Source organism: Athene cunicularia (genome assembly GCF_003259725.1).
Source record: "Athene cunicularia isolate RWA chromosome 12 unlocalized genomic scaffold, athCun1 chr12_part1, whole genome shotgun sequence".
Taxonomy (NCBI): Eukaryota; Metazoa; Chordata; class Aves; order Strigiformes; family Strigidae; genus Athene; species Athene cunicularia.
In genome coordinates, this window is record NW_020799116.1 from 8,778,357 (window position 1) to 8,799,379 (window position 21,023).

At 42.5% G+C, this 21,023-nt stretch overlaps 1 protein-coding gene across 6 annotated transcripts in view; it reads right to left on the reverse strand.

The window, feature by feature from the left end:
- FOXP1 (forkhead box P1) overlaps positions 1 to 21,023 on the reverse strand; it is a 343,548-nt gene that overhangs the window by 165,540 nt on the left and 156,985 nt on the right. For 5 of the 6 annotated variants that reach the window (XM_026857386.1, XM_026857384.1, XM_026857383.1 and 2 more), the window contains exon 3: positions 3,968 to 4,149. In XM_026857386.1, the coding sequence (XP_026713187.1) occupies positions 3,968 to 4,138 (171 nt within the window). In that variant the 5' untranslated portion in view covers positions 4,139 to 4,149. Of the gene's footprint in view, positions 1 to 3,967; positions 4,150 to 14,748; positions 14,805 to 21,023 lie in introns of those variants that run through there. The other variant, XM_026857382.1, reaches the window with a different exon arrangement.

Here is a 21,023-nt window from a genome sequence, read left to right on the forward strand (position 1 = left end):
GCCAGTTCTGCAAAATAAACTCTTTGCAATCTCTGCAGCTAATCTGTCAACAAATTACTATTAAAGTCCTACCTTCTAAAAGTTCAAAAGCATTCTGGATTAGACAAAAGTACTGACTTTTATACTCGTGGGGCAGTACTTGAAGTTATGGTATCAAAGTGCATCTTGCTATTGATGTAGAGAGGTTTGTATTTCTGCCACCATGCAACACAGCATTTGGTGTCTTGCTGCTATACATCAGAATTCAACTTTGTGTTCATTCCCTTTGTTCAATTCATCTTCTTGTTTCTCTGCTAATAATGTGAAGAACGCTTTAATGAATAGTCCCGAGGATAAAAATAAAACACAATAAATAATATTTATTTTATAAGCTAAGGAAAAAAAAAAAAAAAAGAACCGGCTAGGACTGAAGCATCAAACCTTCTATTTGAGTAGACGTCAGAAACCACTGAAGCAACTAAAGCTGTGATCATGTACATTAAAAGGGAGTTTGTCCCCATGAGTCTTTATTTATTACTCCTTGGTAGGCAAGAGTCACCCCATCATTACATACTTTCTATCCAAGCTTCCTTCACCCAGCCTGACTTTCAGCTTGTGGGTCACTCCAACACCCATTTTACACCTCCCAGATGTTTTCCGTGAAGCCTCAGAGCCAAAAGATGTTGCCAAACTCTGCCCAGTACCCTGTTCCCAGGTTTTCTGCCCTGTCCCTTGATTCTGCCTCTATGGGCACCTTGGGAGCAAGCTCCTGAGCCCCACTGCCTGGCCCCATGCCAAACACCCACTTCCAATCTCTTTAGGAAACCAAATGACCCAGGTAACCTTCATGCCTATTTCAGGTTTTATAGTCAGGTGACCAGAACTCTGCCCATTCCACTTCATCCTGACAGTCATTCCCATGAGATGCCCATCACTGGCATCTGTGGAGTCAGCAGCAGCAACCTCTCCTGCTCCCAGCAGGTGCCAAAATATTGCAGGAAAGGGTTTTCCTTCCCCTTCAGTCCAGTTCGGGGGGCAACTTCTCTCATATGCACCTCCATTTTATCCAACTCTTCCACAGATGTATTGTCCCTGAAGAGTCAAAAGTATTGCTTTGGCTTTCTTACTTCATGACTACAAATATAAACATCAGTTGGAGTTATGTGTTTTTATTATACACAGCAGAACTCATCCCCACATTTGCTAATCCCAGCTTAACAGTACATTTTACAGGATTGCTAATGCTAAAATAATTCAGCATCACACCACTCTGTCTCCTTGCATGGCAGAATCACCCTAAAATGACATAGAAAGCATAAAATTTGTCCTACGAGTCCTCTCTGCACTTACTACAAGAGTGCTCACACCATACACTGTTCCTTCAAACATACGAACATCTGTGGTGCTCCATACTTTTCCATGGTAAAACATTTACAAGTTTGTAAACCCATTAAAACTTCCTAAAAAAACCTGAAGCATTTCTGGTTTCCTCCCTCATACTAACAAAGCTGTTAGTTCTTATAAATTCATAAATTTCACAAAAAATGTGAACCAAAATTCAGCACAGATGCTTCACACAAGCCATTTTATGTCCAGGTTTCACTGCCCAGCCCTTGCTCATCATGGGAATACACAACTAACCACAACAGCAAAGCTCAAACTACCCGCCGCTGATTATTTTTTTTTCAGACAAAACAAGTGCCAGGTGGCAAAATGAAAAGATTTGAATGAAATGCTCTTAAGAAATAGCTGTTTAATTCAGAACTCATTCATTTGTATTGAAGAAGTGTTTTGTAGAACGCATTCTGTTAAGTGACCTGAGAGCATATGTTGTATACAGAGAAACATCTAAACATTATGCTCCATGTTGTATGTGTATCTGTAAATGCTTGCATTAGCTGTCTGAAAACAACGGGTTTTTCTTCTTTTCAGCGTTTAAAAATATTTTCCAAACACAAAGATTGATATTTTTATGCTAGCTCTGATTACCCTTTTGTTGTTATCAGGCCTTTTTTTTTTTTTTTTTTTTTTTTTAAATAACTGTTTTAAACTTTGCAATCAACTTGCTTTTTAAAAGATAAACTCCATGGAGAAGTTAGTAATCAAAACCAATTAACAGCAGAATTCAAACACAGAACATAAAGGTCTTTTAAGAATTTGGAGAAAAGCAAGCTCCCCGACCACGTTTATTGTACTGGCAGAGAATAAATAAACTATAAGCTAAAATCTGAGTTGTGTGAAAGGAATCCTGAGCCTGGCAATTCTGCCCCCCAACCCCGTGCCTGACTCCCATGGGGGCTGGCAGCGCTGGTGGCTGAGCCGGGCAGCATCTGGGGGAGGGCTGGAGGACCCACAATGTAGGAACGAATCAGTGCCACTCCTTAATTGACGGAACGGGCGGCTGTTGAACGACACAACCCATTACACACAAGATTACGACATTATCTGAGGCGGCGTGAGCCCTCTGGATGGCTACGGAGAAGCCCTGGCACAAGGCGCGGGCAGTGAGGGTTAGGAACTGGTAGTAGGAGCAGAGGGACAGAAGTCTGAGCAATTCTGGTCTATGTTGTGCACGTGCTTGCGTGACCCCCCCTCTGCTTCTCTCTGCACAAAGCAGCATTGGAAAATTCCATAGCGCTCCTATGGAAAACGCAGCGTAATTAACTCATTTTGATACGAAGCCTTTAAAGATGAGACCTTTGTGTTGAACATATTTTACTGTTCCACTCCTCTTCTACTGTCCTATATTAATCAAAGCTGTAACCCCTGTTGTCTTTGCACTACGAATCAGAATGTGCCCCTGGCGAAGAATGAGGGAAAAGTCAACAGGAATTAAGTTTCAGTGCAACTGTTTACTCAACTGTGGCCTGCAGTTATTGAAATTTTATCCGTGGTTTTGTGTGACTACTGCAGTAATGAATTCAGCATGGCTGTGATTTTCTCACTGATGGTATTCTCACTTCAAGTAAAAACCTGTAGGATGAAAATGATTGAAACAACCAAAGTCTATGCATTTAGCATCATCCATTTTTCTGACTTGTTTAATTATGGCAGCTTTCTGTCTTAGGTTGGCAAACAGGGTCCCCTGCTCCTCTGCAAGCCTTTGGTTTGCTTTGTTTTTGAGTGCAGGTTTTTTTCTTCTCCACAACAACCTGCTAAAAAGATCACTGTACACTTAGGGGAGTCTTAACCAGCTGCCAATCGCTTATTTAAAAGGTTTTAAGAATGCTTATTGCATTAGAGAAAGTGCAGGTTAGGCATAAGTGTATTCACCATGGCTCTGCTGCAGCCTTTGTTCCCAAACATGTTAATGATACATGCCCAGCACTTTGGTGTAAAATTTCCTCGGAGGGTTTCAAAATTTTATCAGGGAAAAGAAAAAGACAAAACATATTATGCAGATAATTTACACTGGTGAACTTGGTCACTTCCCAGAAAAGACATTAATTAAAATACAAAGGCAAAACTCAGAATTTTGTTCAGATTCTTCTGAATTGAGGAGTACGACACGGGATGTATTTATTTATTTATTCTGACGTTTTGCCACAGCAGATACCTCCACAGCCTTTCTCACTAATAGAAAACATTCTGTTGATAGAGGTTGCTAGGTTATATTAAAATTTGTTGCAAAACCAAAACTTAACGTTAGTGTATTTTCCACCCAGTGACATATTTTGGAAACCAGTTATTTGTATACAGTGGTTCACCCAATTGCTGCCACCAGACTCAACACATTCAGGCAACGGAAGCAAGCCCTGATCTTTGGGTATTTCCAGGGAATGATTAAAAAAGGAGCCCCGGAAGAAAAGTCTAACATTTCCCTTTACATTAATGACTGCAATCCCCTATGGACAAAAATGTACACCGTGTCATAGGCAAGTCCTAAAAGCCTCCTCTGACTGGCAAATATGAAGGGTTTGGGAGGGGGGGAGTTAAATGCTTCATGCTTTTTCTGTAAGTAGGAAACTTGTAATATGTCTTACAGTACCTGCTGTTGCTGAAGATGTGCTAAATCTGCAGCCCCAATTTCAACTGAAGGTGTCTCGCCGTTTGATCTCACTTCCCGCAGGCTGCACTCTAGTAAATGGTTGCCACCGCTCGCTCCATTCTGAATGGCTGAACCGTTACTTTTTGTCTCAGTCCCAGATTCTTGCATCATGACTCAAAAACCTGAAATAATTTAGGGGAGGGGGAAAAAAAAAAAAAAAAAAGCAGCTGTTAAAACAGTTGCTGTATGTAAGGAGACATGCCCTGTTTTAAATCCTGCCAAAACTGTAAACATTTGTCATTTCCCTTCATACGATTTATCTTTCATTAATGGTTCATGCTACTAGTTGATGTTTATTTATCTGTTGGTACAGCTATAATTTTAGTAAGTTAGTTCTGTTCTAAATATAGTATTATTTGCTCAACATCTTTTTTCCCTTAGAGAAAAAAAAAAATAATTTTTGAACGAACACACAGAATCCATAATTAAATTTCTCTAGTTACATCTGGATGCTTTCCTTTCAACAGATGAGTCATTCTCTGCAACATATGATGGACAATACCAAAAACTTGATAGACACTACGTAGGGGCAGGTAGGTGAAGTGAAGCATTCATTATTTTGGTGTCCATTAACACCACGATATCTCCAAATTAGCACCTTTTATTACTCTGAAGCAATTTAGGCTGAGTCTGGGATGTGCTGGACACCACCAGTTTTCATTTGGGGCAAACTGCTTCAACTTCTCACAGAATTAGTCTTTTTGGCAAATTTTCTGGCTATGGATTTGTCTGGCTTTGGATGCACTACTGCATTACAGTGAAGAGCCTCCTGCGTTACTTGACTACACATCATCTTAGTAGCCACAGCTATTCACAGCCAGCCCTCTCAACTCTTGGCAGATGTCTGTCCCTGGGTGCTTTACAACCCTGCACTTCTCTGTAACAGCAGTGGGTCACAGACCCCACAACAAGGAGGAGCATGAGGATGATGCCCACTTGCTTACACCAGAGCTCCTGGGATTCCCACGTCTTTGAGAACTGACAGCACAACATCCCCCTAAACAAAGCACATATGCCAGTTTTCAGCTGCAAACTGCTACCTTTGAGATCTTTTGATGGGTTGCTTCATGGATACTTCCACCCGCAAAGCCCCAGGTTCTACAATTTAAGTGTTACTAACCTGCTCTGCTTCCACCAGCCCATGCCTCCCTCCTTTCGTGCTCCTCCTCTTACCCTTCCCCAGGAAAACAGGGTACAGTAGGCCAAGCTGCACTCTCCAAGCACATTTCCTACCTCCACGCTAACTCACCACGTGCACATGCAAGTCAAACACCTCTGTGCAGGGCAGTTCACCTTGGAATTATGACGCTTTATATTTAAGGGAGAACCTGTTTGAATTCAGTAACTACCCCTATTCAGAAGGAAGATGAAAAATCCTCTCCTCTCCAACATACAAGGGAAAATATCAATCATAAAGGGTGAGAGAAAGCAATGTATTTCAATGGAAAAATACCAGAGGAAAACACTTTCCCTGCAAACTCCGCACGTACATAATTCGGGGCCCCTGGCTGCCAAAGGTGCAGAACCGGCTGGAGACAGCAGTTCCTCCTTCCAGCCCCGGCTGCCCGGGTGTCCGCTGGCCCCAGGTGACATTCAGCACCAGCCCCCATGTGTAGAGCTACCCTCAGGCCCAACGCACCAATACCAGACCTCTCATTCATCTGGGAGCTTCAGATGTTCACAATGATGATCCATACGGCTGATAATCAAAACGCCATAACTGAGCAGCAGCTAACGAGGGCTTTGTCACCACCACGCTCCGGTGCTGCCACTCCTCGCTGATCCACGTCCGAGGAGGGTGAACTGCTCATTAGCCGGACCCCGCTCCCATCATGACGGGATCTATTCACACTGATGGCCGCCCAGGCACATGGATGGTGCCAGGACAGATTCAAATGTTCTGATTACATTTAAATAAATTTCAGCTGGTCTATGGAAACTTCTTTCAATCTGTTTTGTGAAATCTTCAAATTATGCAAGGGGACAAAAGGGCTTGAGGGCTCATTATAAAGCCTCTGTCAACTCCCCTGTAAAAGCTCCAGAGATCTAAACAAACCTACAGCTTTCCCAACACCACTAGCAAATACTTTTGGGTTTTAACATGATCTTGCTCTGACACAGACTGAGCACAGTGTGTTTTTCATTTTCAGCACTATAAAGAAAGCCCACAAGCATGATAAGGCCTAAATAAGTGTTTACATCTAACAAGCAAGGCTGGATTACACACTGGGCAGTGACTGAGTGGTACAGGTTGCTTCGTAAGAAGAGACAGGAGTGAGATTCTCCAGACAGCTCAGCTCACAAGTCACTCAAAGATATACCACGCAATTTTTATATGCTACACTAGTAAAAACTACACACCTCTTTTAACCAGAGATAAATCAGAAAGAAAGAACTGATGTAATTGTTTTCTACTTCCATTCAAATTTGGGGTCAAGACTCAATTGGAGAAAATGGAGCATTACTTTAATTTACCTCAGCAGAAGATGTGGACAAGGATGACCTCCATGTAAAATTGGATTAGCAGGTTAAACTCACCCACGTCTTTGACTGTTGCGATGCAAATGGTGGGTGGCACATCCCCACCACACCCAGCAGGGGAAGGACATACTAAAGATCTCATGGAAGGTGCCTCCAGCAGATGCCACAGTGGAAAGAGATGCTAAAACCAATGTACCAAAAAAGTAAAGTAGTACATTTCATTCTCCATTGTTTCTGATGCAACAAATTGACTGGAAACAAGAAACTGGATAAACTACTACGGACAGTCTGAGAAAGCACCAACCAAAGCTCCGAAATGCCTCTGACAGAGCAAGAAGAATGTGCACCACTGAGGAGCAGATCTATCACTGCCTGATCACAATTTGTTGGCTCGCCCTTCTGAACGAAATATCTCCAGGACACAGACAATAATTCACAACCAAACTGGTGAAGAAATTATTTATTGTCTCTAGGATTGCAAAATGCTCCTGGAAAGAAACAACAGTAGAAATTGCTACAATTTTTCCAACCTATAGAACTGAGAAAAAGATGGATTGTTGATAGTATTTGGTCACCAAAAAAATCATAGTTCTTAAGAACCTTCTCCATGACAAATTTCATGCTCTGTTTTACCTTTCAGAGTACTCCAGCCAGATACTGCCCGGGCTGCACAGGTCTGGCCCTGGCCCCTCCACTGGCTGTGCCCACCCTACATATCGTATCCAACAGAATCGGCAGCAGCTATCAAGGAAATGGAACTGAAAATGCAGTTTGCAAAGAGATCATCAAAAAAGTAAGAAGAAAACTGTGATGTTTGGACTTCCAAAAAATTATTTTAAAAGCAGAAGTGAACATCTTTGAGCAAGTTTGGCTTTAGAAACACCTGTTTGCAGGTAGTCAACTTCAATACAACTTCAACTGGACATCAACACAAAACTAATTCACTGTCTAAAATACCAGGTAAAACTGTTTTTATTTCTTCACTCTAGTCAAATGTGAGTTGACATAAATAATCACCGTTTGATCATTAAATGTCATGTCATAAAAATCAACCTGCGAGAGCCTTCTGCAAGAACGATTATTATTTGTCTTTTCGAGTACACCTAAATGAGCAGAGGTGATAGTACACTGAGGATGGCTGAGATAATTGTCTCAGCAACAGAGGAGCAGGCCTTACAGAAGCCTATTAGTGACATCTGTCATTCAAAATTGTGAAGGAAAAAAGCAAAGCAAAGTTGACTCCATGTAACATGAATAGGTTCTCTGGGAACTGAACTGAAGCTTCAGGTCTAACACCACAAACTGTGATTCTGGTCTGAATACAACTGCAAGTAACCAAATTAGTGCTGAAGAAGCCATTACACTTAATGATTTATTACAGGAAATAGAGTGCTCCACGAAAGCTTCCATGACGTGCACGAGACCATGTTCTGACTTAAGATATTTAATGGCAAAAGAGCATGTCCATCTCCTGTTCTACACAGCAGGACAACTCTTGTAGCAATTCTGCAAAAGAAAAGGTATTTTTACAGCTTAAAATAGGTGGGTTCTTACCAGTGTAAGTATCTTTCTTTTTTTATAAAATTCTGTAATATTTCATGTTAGGAATAATACAGAATGACTCTTAAGATTATTAAAGGTGACACAAGATGTTTTTCCCCATATGAAGGGACCAAAGCTAAGCTGCAGTATGAACAACAACATGCAAAATTTTATCCCAAAATCAAGGAGCACTTAAGAACTGTTCTTACACAACTTAATGTCAGCTTGGTTTAAAAATCTCACAACAGTGTTCATTTTCTGAAGATTCCCATCTTAACCTGTACAAAACCTTTTCTAGCTCTGATACACAAACACAAAGCCAAAGCCATACTACAATTTGGCCCATCTCCTTGGTGAATATGTTACATTCAAAGTAACGGAATAAAATTTCAATGGAGTGGAATCAAAGCAAGGCATTCTGTCAACAGAGGGAGAGCAGCTAATCATCTTCCAGATGACTTGGACAGAAGTGGGGGACAGCTAATTTCTTAAGAGCATGGTCAAAATGGAAAAAAAAAATAGGCTGGATGTGAACTTTGACTGAACCAAAATGATCTTTCTGAAGACTTCAGTGTCAGTGTTTTGAACTAAAAAGGTAGAACCTGAAGGAATCCTAATTTTGAAAATGTTCTGTGCTAATCCATTTTAAAAAAAAAAAAGTCCATAACATCATAAAGACCAGATGCTGCAGACGCACGTCTCAGCTCCACCGGACTATTTAGATGAGCAAGGTTAAGCATGGAGATTAGTAGGCAGGAGGTGGGCGCTGAAGTGTGCAATTTCTGCAATTCTTCTACTAGTATAGTTTCTAAAGACTAAGCAGCATTGTTTAATGTCAGCATGAGGGAGGATTTACTGACTGAAGCACCCGTCAGAATAAGGACCCACTGCAAGCCTGAAAGACTGAGGGACTGATATTCAGATGTATTTAGATGCCTCGCCATACACGGAGGCATCTGGCGAGACATTTTTAAGACTTCTGAATAAGCACCAATCTACATCTTTAAGCATCTCATCACCTTTAAAAAACTATCCCCGGGGTCTTTGGGGCCTTAAAATCTCTGTTTTAATATGCTTCCAGACTCAACCTGGACTACAGATTCAGAATTGTAGCCTGCATGTTTCAAAGTTATTTCCAAGGCTGATGATTTTATTTCTACTATTAGTACTTGGAGGTGTTTACAAATATATATATGCACATAAAGATCATTCAACATTTCTGTCCCCTGGGATCACTGCTAGAGCAAAAGTGTTGTCACAATACATCCCTTCTTTGTCACATTTGTGAAAGATTTTAAGCTAACAAAAAGTTCAGTCTTTATTCCAGGGCAGTTAATTAAGGTTGACCAAGTCAGGCAGAAGTAAATTAACTTGGCTGATCAATTATTTATATGAAGCAGAATAAATGCCCTTAAAGAACTTGGCCCAGCCATGAAAGGACATGTAAATTAAACACAACACAAATTTATAAAATATATGTATACTTTTACAGGCAGAAGAGTTAATGTAAATCAGTTTTAAGTGAGTGATCAAATCACAGTATCTAGTCCTAAACTCTCCAGTAGGCGTACTATCCATACATGCATAGTTTATAAGTAAACATGTTACCGCTTTGTTGCAAGCAGTTCCTCAAAGCAAGCTCAGGACTAACTTAAGAGCATAGCTCTGGATAACTATAAAAAAAACCCCAACAACATTTGGAAGCATTTCATGACAACGCAATGCTGCAAAGACAGGATTTTACCTCTTGAAAATAAAACGCGCTCCAGAGCGTGACTGGCAAGGCAATACACAAAGCACGAGCAAAGCTGCTTCCTACCCCCAGCACAGGTACAAGAGCAGTGCAGGAGCAGCCTGGTGCTCCCGGCACTGCCCGCTGTCAGCAGCGAGGACCATGACGGCTTTTCCAGGAAACCACTGCCCAGCTCACAGGTGGTCTCTTTTAGTCCCAGTATCTTTGGAGCAAGTGCCCTGCGGTGGAAAGTGTCTCAGGCTCCACATCCCACCACCACTTCTGAATTTTTCCAAGAACATGCTTCGGCGGCCCCCAGCCAATGCCGAAACACCCATCTCCTCCAGCTGACACCCCGTCCCTAGGTCGGCAAGGTGCCCAGCAGCGCTGTCCCGCCATCCATGAGTTCAGCAAAAGAAAAAGGATTGACTAGTGGAAATTAAAAGCCTTGTGTAAGGTAAGGCTTTGATCTACCGTGGGGGAAGGCGTACAGATGTTCAGCTGCTCATTTACTAAATTACACCATGTCACAATTAACTGTGAATCAGCCAGCTTCACATGAGCAGCTCGAGGGCTGCCACCACGCTAAGTACAGAAATAACGCCGGGGAGGGGAGTCCAAACTAGCCAGGTGGACCAGATGACTTCTCTCTGCCTGTGTTTGTGGTTAGCATGACTATTAGAAAGAGCCATCCCAACATATGGCATGATTTAACTAAATCAGATCACGCTGAACTCACCAGCCTTTCTCAACTTACAAACCCCTCCGCTCTCGTCATTGCAGATGGGTGAACACCCGTCATGCTTTTAGAGTTTTCAGTAGCCGTCATTTATCCTGCTGACAGGGTGTATTTTAGGTATAATTATGTACTAACTAACTATAGATCAACTGTCAGTACATTAGGGTACTTTTTGGATAAAACTTCATGCTTACCCCTTTGAAGGCCACTCGCCTACACACTACTCGTGGTTGCTGAATTGTGCAGGAGTATGAGAAAGGAGAAGGGGATTCAAAGAGCAATTAAGGATGATCTTTAAGAATCAACCGAAATAGTAAGGAATGGAGCGAGTCAGGCTCCGCTGTCCTGAAAAGTGATGCTGAGTCACATCTTTACAGCAGTGTTTGGAGGAGAGGCAAACCTGGAGCAAGGCAAGGGAGGAACACGCACGGGATGTGTGGAAAGAGGAAACAAAGAGACAACGACGAGGTGAAATCCTTTGATATTTCCTCAGCTTAAAGAGGTAATTCAATGCATTAAAATGGATCCTTGAAATTTCAAAGGATGAAACTCGCACAACAAAGATTGTCGAGAGTGCTATTTTCTAGGATTAGAACAAAAACGTATTGGGATTTGCTATATGATCTTACATCGCTGAGCAAGACTGTATACTTGCTGTTATGCAAGCACCATCTTCCAATAGTGAATTTTCATAATTATAACAGAAAGGCGTAAATTTTCTAATGCATGGCAGTTCAAAAAGTAATCAAGAGAATGAGCCTGAGGGCTATTTTAATGTATGCAAAGCTACTGACCCACAGTAAATGGGAGGTAGGCTTCAATGAATGCAAAGTAATGCACACATACTAAAGACCTGGTCTGATGAGGGACGGCTAAAATTAACACCCAATTAATTTCCGAATTGACAAACAAATGAAACCCATAAATCTACTTTCTCATTAATTTTCTTGTGGTATAATTTAAAGCAGTAATATGAGGGCAAAAACTGAGCATTATCCATCATAAATATCAAAAAAGATAGCACTGTAACACCATAAATTATGCATATTACCTGTTGTTAAAAATGATTAATGTATTATCAACTTTATCGTGCACTGTATATGTCTAGACGTATCTAAAATCTGAAATTTCATTTACTGCTTAGGAAATAAAGGGTCCAGAAGAAATGGGATTATCTGCAGCGCATCCTCGGCTTTGCCTCCTGACATGGGCGCAGCCCTGGCGCTCTCACCTCGGCTGGACGCGTCCCAAGCCTTGGGTCAGGGGAGGTTGAGCGCATCGCAGAGGTGACATGCTGAGCCTCCCCAGGGAAGGGAAACAAATCATGCTGTTCTCAGAGCATCCCCGTGAGCCGATCCGTAGCCCCAGCACCTCGCTCACACAGGTCTGCTCCCCTTCCCTGCCCTCCCAATGCTGGAGAAGAGCTACTTGGTGATGCAGAGCCATGGGGAGGGGAGGGAGGCAAAAAAGGAACAAGGAGGAGGAAAATGCAAAGCTGTAATTGAAATCAGCGAGCGAAAAGCCAGTGCTTTCCAGAAGTGCTTGAGCACATCACCTTGGCCAACAGGAGAAGGATGTGGGTTGCATCACCTCCTCCCTGTGGGCCATGCCAGTGACAGACTGAACTTCCACCAGCCTGAACCTCTACCGGCATTTGCGTCCACTTGCTACCCTCAAGACTCCGAACAGCAGCTTCACCTACTCCTGTATAGATGCAGGCTGCCACAACTTTTTATTTATTTAACTGTATACAACACAACCTCTTTCACTGTTTGCATGACTGGCTTGCGCTGCCTGGGTTACTTCTTTGCAGCATCATCATGTATTGTTAGGGCCACAGAAACCTGAAATCATTTGGAGGCAGCTCAGTGAAAGGCTGACTGATGCTCTGCAGGAGCTGAGATTTAAGACAGCTGTGGTGAGCAGAAGGAAAGGAGAGTCAGGAGCCTAATCCCACTCATTCCACACTGACTTATTGTGAAATCATGGCCAAACAACTTAACTTCTTAGAGAATCAGTCATTGCAGTTACCCCTGAGGAAATCTCTTCTGCTGAGGGCACTGCTGACCACAAACAGTAAGAACAAGCAAATCCAAGAAAAAGTAATTGAAACAGACATTAAAAGGTTACCATTTGCTCTGTTCAAAAGAGCTAAAGCTGGTCCCCATGAAAAGCTAGTGCACCAATATATACCAAGCTGTGAAGATAATAGGTCTCACTCCTTTCCTCGAGGTAAGACCCAAAACATTAGGCAGAGACGATGCACAACTCAACCTTCCATGAACGAGCTTTTTGCATCCTCCCTTCATTTGACACACGTGCACAGAAGTTACTCCCAGTCTCACCTTGGATAAGCGAACCCCCTTTGCAAAGCCAGCTCTATCTCAATCTATGCCTCTCAGCTTGACAGCTATTAAAATCCATATTCAGCATGAAGCTCATGCCATAGCTGCATAAAAGCTCTAGAGCTGGGCCACTTCCAAGCGACTGGCAAATATGATGTAATCATTTACATACCATCATCAGCAGAGTGAGGTTCCTTCCTCTCTCTTGGGGAGAGCTGTCTTTCAGCCGTGAGCTTGACAGAAATCATCCTTACCATCACAGGGATCATCGTTTAATTGGAAGGAAAGGAACGGCGAGTGGCAAAAAAAAAAAAAAAAAAAAAACCCAAACCAAACAAGAAACCATAGTTCATTGTAATGTATGACTCCGCAACTGCTACCGTACGGACATGAGCACCATCCACACTAGAGGAGAAACTCCTCCAGAAGGAAGGACACTGAACTGCAGCACGGTGAGGTGTCAGTGGCTGCAGAGCTGCCTTGTGCTGGCCTCACGGCTGTTGTCTCTCAGGGGGTACCCACCTGCTCATCCCAGCCTGGGCACAGCAACGTGCAGGGCTCCCCGTGGTTTCATCTAAAACAGGAACAGAAACTGCAGAGCTTTTCTCACGGCCCCGGACTTATTTGTTTGTATGCATACTGCTCTGAGCTTGCAACAAACTCCTGCAGTCTGTCTCTCAGAAAAACAGGCGACTCTTAACCAAATGAAAGGCCAAAGTTGCATCTAGTAAATAGAGTTAGTTTATGCTAGACAGCAGCAGCACCGCTCCAATAAGATGGTATCAAACCCTGCAAGACCGAGCACTGGCTGTAGATGAATTAGACTCCCACCCTTCATGCATATCTCCACTAAAGCGTTTCTAAACTGTCTACCAGCCTCCAGAAGTCAAAAACCACCTCAAAGCCAGGTGCAACTTTGCAATACTTCTGCACAATACAATTTTCACTTCGCTATTTTCACTTAGTTTAAAGCAGCAAAGGTTTGATTCACCGCAGTAACACAAGGCAATTAATGACCAGCTTGTCCACTTCCACACTTCAGGTACCTCCCGCTTCCCCCTCCAGCCCCGACACCGCTCTAGTAGCCAAAACGAACAATATGTTTGGACCACTGGTGCGAGTTAGTGAATACAATATATCACATTTTCATGCATATTTTGTTGCTTGCTTTTCCAAGGGATGAAAAGGACAATTATTTAATTTTATCCTTCAAAAGCTTCTTAGAAATGTATATTCAAGATATTCTCACAGATTAATTCACATATAAAGGAACAGACACCACCTTTGTACAAAAAGAGTTAACAATTCCTTCTCAAGGTCACTCTAAGAGGGTTTACTCTCTTTGTGTGCAAAGCCCTAACAATTTACTGTTAGTGCTAACAGGTCCTGCCTGGCATTTGAAATCCAAGCCCCATTCAAAAACAATAACAAACAATAACTTTGAAAAACAAAGATGGTGTGAGTGAGTTTTTCTTGCTCATTTGCAAAACCACCCGAAAGCAACAACTACCAGGATGGCGCTCTCTAATTAGGACTCCCAGAAACCAAAGAGCAAACAGCCAGCATACAGAAATTAGCAGATGTAAAAGCAGTTTTCCAGTTATAAAAAGAAGAAAAGCAGCTCTGTCATCTCACTCGCAGGAGGAGGAGCGACAGAGTACGTTTTTAAATTTGGTATTTTCTCTCCATTCAAACAGCTCTGTTTCTAAAACAGAGATTTTCCTCAGATCTCCTCAGAAATAAAAGTGAAAGCTTTGCCTTTTCCAACTCCATCAAGGGCACATGCATCAATTTAAAATCCGACACAAGAAAAGAAGGAAACCAAAAAGCCCCCAACCAAACGCTGACACAGAATAGAGGGCTGTACTTTTGGGGTGATTACCTGGTTCATAGCCCTATATCTTTGTCCTAGACCTTCTAACTCCTTGTTTGCTCCATGCAGGATTTTCTAGCCCTCAGCCGTCTACCGCTGTGCTAGTCGTCTTGCAGGAGTGCTCTCTCCCTTCTGAAAAAAGCAAACAACTGGATAGATATCATTACACTAAGGAAATCTCTTGGAAAAACCAAACAACTTGCTAATCTTTCTAGCCCCTTCACCCAAGTTAAAGATAAGCAAAGCAAACCAAAGTGAGTTTCAGCCACATTCCAGGGACAAGCTCCCCTTTTTCTCCTTTATCAAAATCCCAGCATTTAAAGGTTTTTTTCCAGACCTTGCAGGATAAACTGCTGCTCACACCCGCAAACAAAGCAATATTTGTTTAATAACTGATTGCTGCCATGGGTACAGTAAACAAGGGGCCCAGCATTTGTGTTTATGAACAAACACATCATCTTGCAAGAGCAATTTAACATTAACCAGGTGGAATAATCAACAGATTTCATAGGTGACACTCGGGGCAGGACTAATGTAAACAGAGCAGGGAGGAGAAAGGGGCCACTCTTAGGGAATCAAGGTTGAGGCAAATGCATTACAGAGTAAACAGCTGGGAAGAACTCAAGACAAACAAATAGTCATTCTTCTGACATTTTGAGAAGCAGAAAGGTTGTATGTTACATACATCAGCTGCTGACCACCATGAAATCAAACCAGTTGGGGACCAGGCCTTCTTGTTTACACAGTGCCATGTTTGCTTATAAACAACAATTTGCTGTTACCAACCTCGCATTACTCATTGCATAAACGAGCAGATCAAGTGAAATCCTGTTAACTCTTCTGTGGATTGAGGGTTTTTTTCCTCCCCTTCAACAACAACAAACAACAAGCCTTTGCAGTTTTACTGTGCAACCTCAAGACAACAGGCAGCGGGGGAAAACACATAGCTGTGCATCTGTTCCAATAAAGGGTAAAAAAAGGAGTTGAAAACACTTGAAAGTGTTTTACAAAACAAGATTTACCGGCCAAACCACTGATGTAAAAGATCTATTTGCATTTTTTTAAAAAAATACAGCAACTGTAAAAGGTGGGATGCAACATTTTCATTTCTCAGCTAGAACAAACAAGCAAAATGACAGCTTTCTATACAACTTAATCTCCCCAGTGTGACCATGTATGTCTCATTTTATACACATACATCCATGCCCATGCCAGCTCCCTGCATGCAGTGACGCACAAGGCTAAAGCAGCAGCAAGGCACAGTTCAGCCCTCTTCCTCCTCCTTTCTCTCTCCCTTCCTCAACCCTCTTGCTTCTGCCTCCCATTGCCGTTCTTCAATCTCTGCAGATCTCCCCAGCTCCTTTTTGTTAACGCAAGGAGGGGTAGAAGCCTCTCTGAGGTCTTCTCACAACCAAAACCTCTGGCCCCCACCTGCTCCCCACCCGACATCCATCTCTTAGCCCCAAGGCACTGTGATGTTAGTCTTCAAGGTGCTCAAGATGCTGAAGTCCCCTGGGTTTGCCACCTTCCAGAAAGCTTTTCCTTTCCTGTCTCTCATCCCTGTAACGCTCAAGGAGGCGCCCATCACAGCTCTCTTCCAGGGAGGTTTTCTATAACTCCTCTATCCTGACTGTGGATTTCAAGAAAATATCTCAAGTACAGGGAGAGAAGATGGATGGTCCTATTGGTAGGGGTTAATCCAGAGCTCCGGGTTACATTCCTGCCTTGACACAGTCCCCGCATGTGACCTCCAGAAGTCTCTTTATCCCTCTCCTATGTAAAATAAGTCCCTTAAGACGTTGTACTAGCTGGATGGGGGTGGAGGATGTAGCTGTGGTCTACAATATGTCCTTTTTAAACCCAGCTACACTGTGGCCCCCACCTGGTCCACTGCTACCTTCTGATGAGCACCAGCACCACCACCAAACACTGAGTAAAATCATCCCAATTTCAAATATATGAAGCATCCAAGGTCACAGCTGGCCTTGGCACTTCTCTCCCCTCCCATGACATTTCATGTGCAAACAGCGTGGTGGCCAGAAGCCTCCCCCCTCATAATTTTTTCACAAGTTATAGAATATTTGGTATTTTTCTTCACAGCACAATCCTGCACATCCACGGCTGGCCAAGAACCTCCGTTTTCTTTCACAGAAAATGTTTAGCCTTTTGTTGTAGTTTAAAAAAAAAAGGTTCAAAACCATGAAATCAGTACAACCTACTAATAAGACAGGTATTTAAATAAAACCCAAATGCAGTATTGTTCAGGCAACCGCGTATTTTTTAATACATCAGGTTGACAGCATAATAGCGGGCAGGATGAAAGGTGCGACTCGAGGACAGGGTTGGCGTCCGCACACCAGGAAAACAGAAGTGCTGCCCCATTTCCTGTGCTTCAGCAGAGTATTTCTGATGTCTGGGGCTGCCGGGGACTTAACTCTGAATTAATGATTACACACAATACCCTCCTTTCTCCCCTCCCTGCAGGACAGCGAGGGCCAGCCTCACCGAACGACTGTGAGCAGGCAGGCACGGGTCACGGGGGATTTAGATATTTCACAGCGGCTTCAAAAATTTAGACACTGCAACCTGAAGGCTTCTGAAAACATCAAGCTTCACATAAAAGTCCTGATATTTCCCTACTTGAGACAACTGCTCTCACCTCAGCCGCGCTGCCTGTTCCCCGCTCCTTTTCCAGCACGTAAAATCACAGTTTATTCAGTACAAAGTAACTACAGTATGATAAAAACTATAAGCATATCATTCAAATGCTTTATTGGTCAAATAGATGGATGCTTTTATTAGTCCAACCTTTTTTGTAATGGAGTGCCACTGATGACCCAGTGTTAGCCTCATTCCCTGCTATTAATCACACTTCTAAGAGCTCATTTTGCTTTAAAATCTTAAGAAATTGCTATAATTTAAAGACACGGTGTCTACATAATGGGAAATGCTTCACAGATTGTATCATTCTATATAACACAGAATTTTTATGGCAATGCTGACCACGATACCAGGGTACTACAAAACTTGAATAAAATATTTTATGAAGAAAATCTAAATGTAAACTTACTTTTGCATTTGTGGTTTGCCACATCCATAATGTTTTAATCACAGCCTTTTGGGAGTTGCAGTTTTCAACTGCATGTGGCTTACATAGATTAACACTACAAAAACACTCCCTGAACAAATATAAACAGAACAAAACAAAATTAAATGAAAATTAAATAAAATAAAAGGATAGACTATGAGAATAAGACTGTTCAAGATGTATTTTAACAACGTTAATGCATTTTTTTAAAATTTCGTTGACTATATTATCTCTTTTCTGCACAGGGAAAAACAGATTATGTTTACTGTGAAAAACTTTTATGACAAAGTGGAAGCATCTTACGAATTTACCTACACCGAGAATTAAATTAATATAATGATGGTCTTAACCCATATTATTAAAATGTACTTTTGAAAATGTTTTGACAATGTTGACTGCTGCAAGAAGGAAAACACATTTAAGACAATTTCAGCCAAATGCAAAAGCAGAAGCCTTCCATTTTTCAAATGTAAAGTAAAAAGCATCTTTAAACATCTTCTTAGGAAAGAAAATGCAGAGCAATTATGTTATATGGCACACACAAAAGCATGTTCTTCTCCTCAGTTCTCTAACAAGATATTAGTACCTCCTGGCCTTAGGAATACTATGTGTAAATCACATCATATTCAGAGTGTCTGAATTAATTATAATAGGAGCTGGAGAGAAATGTTAACTTTCCAGGTTGTTGCTAAGGATTAGCCCTTGTTTACAATTCTGTATTTATAGAACAAGAAAAATTTGTCAAATGAAGGGCAAAGAGGAAAGCAAGAACACAAATTTAGCTTTGATTTCAAAACAAATCAGATCTTGCAACCATTCCCTGAGAAGAAAACCACAGTTTTTAATGTGAAGATGCAAATGAGTCTCAGAATATAAAAATGTTTTATAATTCTGTGCATTCAACACTACTAGATGTTATTTAAAGAATTTATGTTAACATTTCTCATCCTCACACAGCAAGTCCAAGATGCTGCAAACAGCATCTATTTAAAATGGATCGTGTTTCTATGGGGCACTGGGTAGCTGAGGAGGCTGAAGCAGAAGGCAGCAGCATGTTTGGCCCCCAGGCACCAGATTCGTAGGAGTTCATGGACTTCTCCAAAGGGGTTCAAGACAGTGTGCTAGGAGGAAGAAACTCTTTGCCTTCAATAGGTTTAACGTTGACTACATGGAGGTCAGCATCTCCATCCAGAGGGCAAGTCGTGTATCTCAAACCACTGGAAAAGACACCTTGGCGTCCCCAAATGCAGTGAGCCTGTGATGGGAACAAGCCACCTTTCAAGAAGGGCACTCAGGAGCCAAAGAAAGGTTCACTGTGCAAAACCTGGTATTTCTAGAGAGCAGTGCAAGGATGGATGGCTCAAGGCTCGAAGTCCATGGGAAGGGTCCCAGAGAGCAGAATGCCAAAGCTCTGCAGAGACTTGCAGGTCTCAGGCATCTTGGCAAAACTGCCTGGGGAAGTTTATAGTGCTCACTACTCTGAGGATAAAGAAAGCACTTCGGCCTCCAGCACTTTCATTTCTTTTTGCAAACAAAGGCACACCCATTACAATTAAGCTGCAAAACCATTTTCATTAGGACGTCTTGTTTTCACACACTTAAAGCCTTCTGAGATCTTCAGTCCCTCTCATGCTCCCATCAGTGTGTGCTTGTGTGTGGAAAACGAAGCAAGGGCTCTTTAGTGGTTTCAGTTTATGGAGAAGCAAATGGAAAAATGCTTTTTCTCATTTAAAAAAAAAGTAACCACCAACTTCTGAGCAGGGTGACTTGCAAAAATGCTGAGCACCCACAACTGAGAGCATCTAACCCCCCCTCAAGAATCAGGCCCACAACACAAATAAGAAAAATGCACTTAGCTAAGCTTTTGTGGAAACATAGACAGGCTCATTTCCTTGCCCTGTCCAAGGGCTATGGCTATCAGATTACAGCTAGGACAGAACGATGCAGAAGAGAAACCATACATGTGCCTGTGAACATCGGTGCGTAAGCTAACACACACATACGTTATGAAAGTACCCAACGTACCGGTTTAGCATCAGCCAGAACTGAGTAAGTGGGGCAGAAGAGTTGCTTTCCTCCCCAGTTTTGTCTTGATGTTTTCCTTCCCAGGAACAGCTCCAGTCTGGGTCCAGAGCAAGGATCCCACCCCACCACATTTCTGTGCAGGAGACGTGTACGTACTGCACATGTTCCTCAACAGCCACATGCTCAACAGTGACACACATGGATCCCAAGCACCCAAAAATACAGTTGGTCCTCACCACACTGGCCCAATAGAGGGGGAAAAAAAACTGTGAATTTTTTCCACCTCAAAATTTCATCCTGTGCCTGAGAAAACTCCCTAAAAAAGCTCTGTCGAAACCGATTTGTTTCTACTCACCAAAAAAAGCACATATGCCTACTTTTGAGTCAGGATGCAGGAAGCCAAGCTCTTAATCCCTCTTCTGCATTCACCCATGGCTGAAGAGCAATGCCCATCTAAGCCACCATCAGAGAGAGCTGGGAAAGGGTGGGAAAGGGAGAGGCAACAGCAGAGAGGAGCAACTGGACACCAAACAAGCCTCTCCAGATTGTCTTGGCCAACAACAACAGGCAATCATGAGCACTCCTGTGGTTGCCCATGCCTTTTCCATGCGTGATGCCAACAGAACAGAGAGCCTCCCAATAAACAGCACTGTGGTCCCACGACCTCTCCACAACAAGCTGCGTGGCCCTAGATTGGAAGGGTCCATCACTGACAAGCTCGGCAGAGGTTGCTCTGTGCTCTGGGAAAGGGCTTTTCTGGTGTTGGATCCCCAGCAGCACGCGGGGGCCGTTTACAACCAGCGATGTGTGTTTAATGTTCAAAATCTGTGCTGAAGACAGTATTTGAACATCTCCAGCCGCATGCAGGTGCACGGTCACACAGATGTGCTGGCTCCCTGACACGGCAGAGCTAAGGCATGTGGCTTCCTGCTCCAAGGGCTTGTGAAACAGAGGATACACTCTATTTACAGTCTATTCAAGACAAGACTATTCAGTGTCAGGATGTGCTGTAAGAGGGCAATCTGCACCCTAAACTGGATTGTATGATACCGCAGTCACAGACTGTATGATCTCTTCCTTTGGATTAAAACTGTTTGCACAAGTCAAAGCAGAACAAGGAGAGTAACAAAACATACAGTGTATTTTGTTCTACGCTACAGCCACATATTTT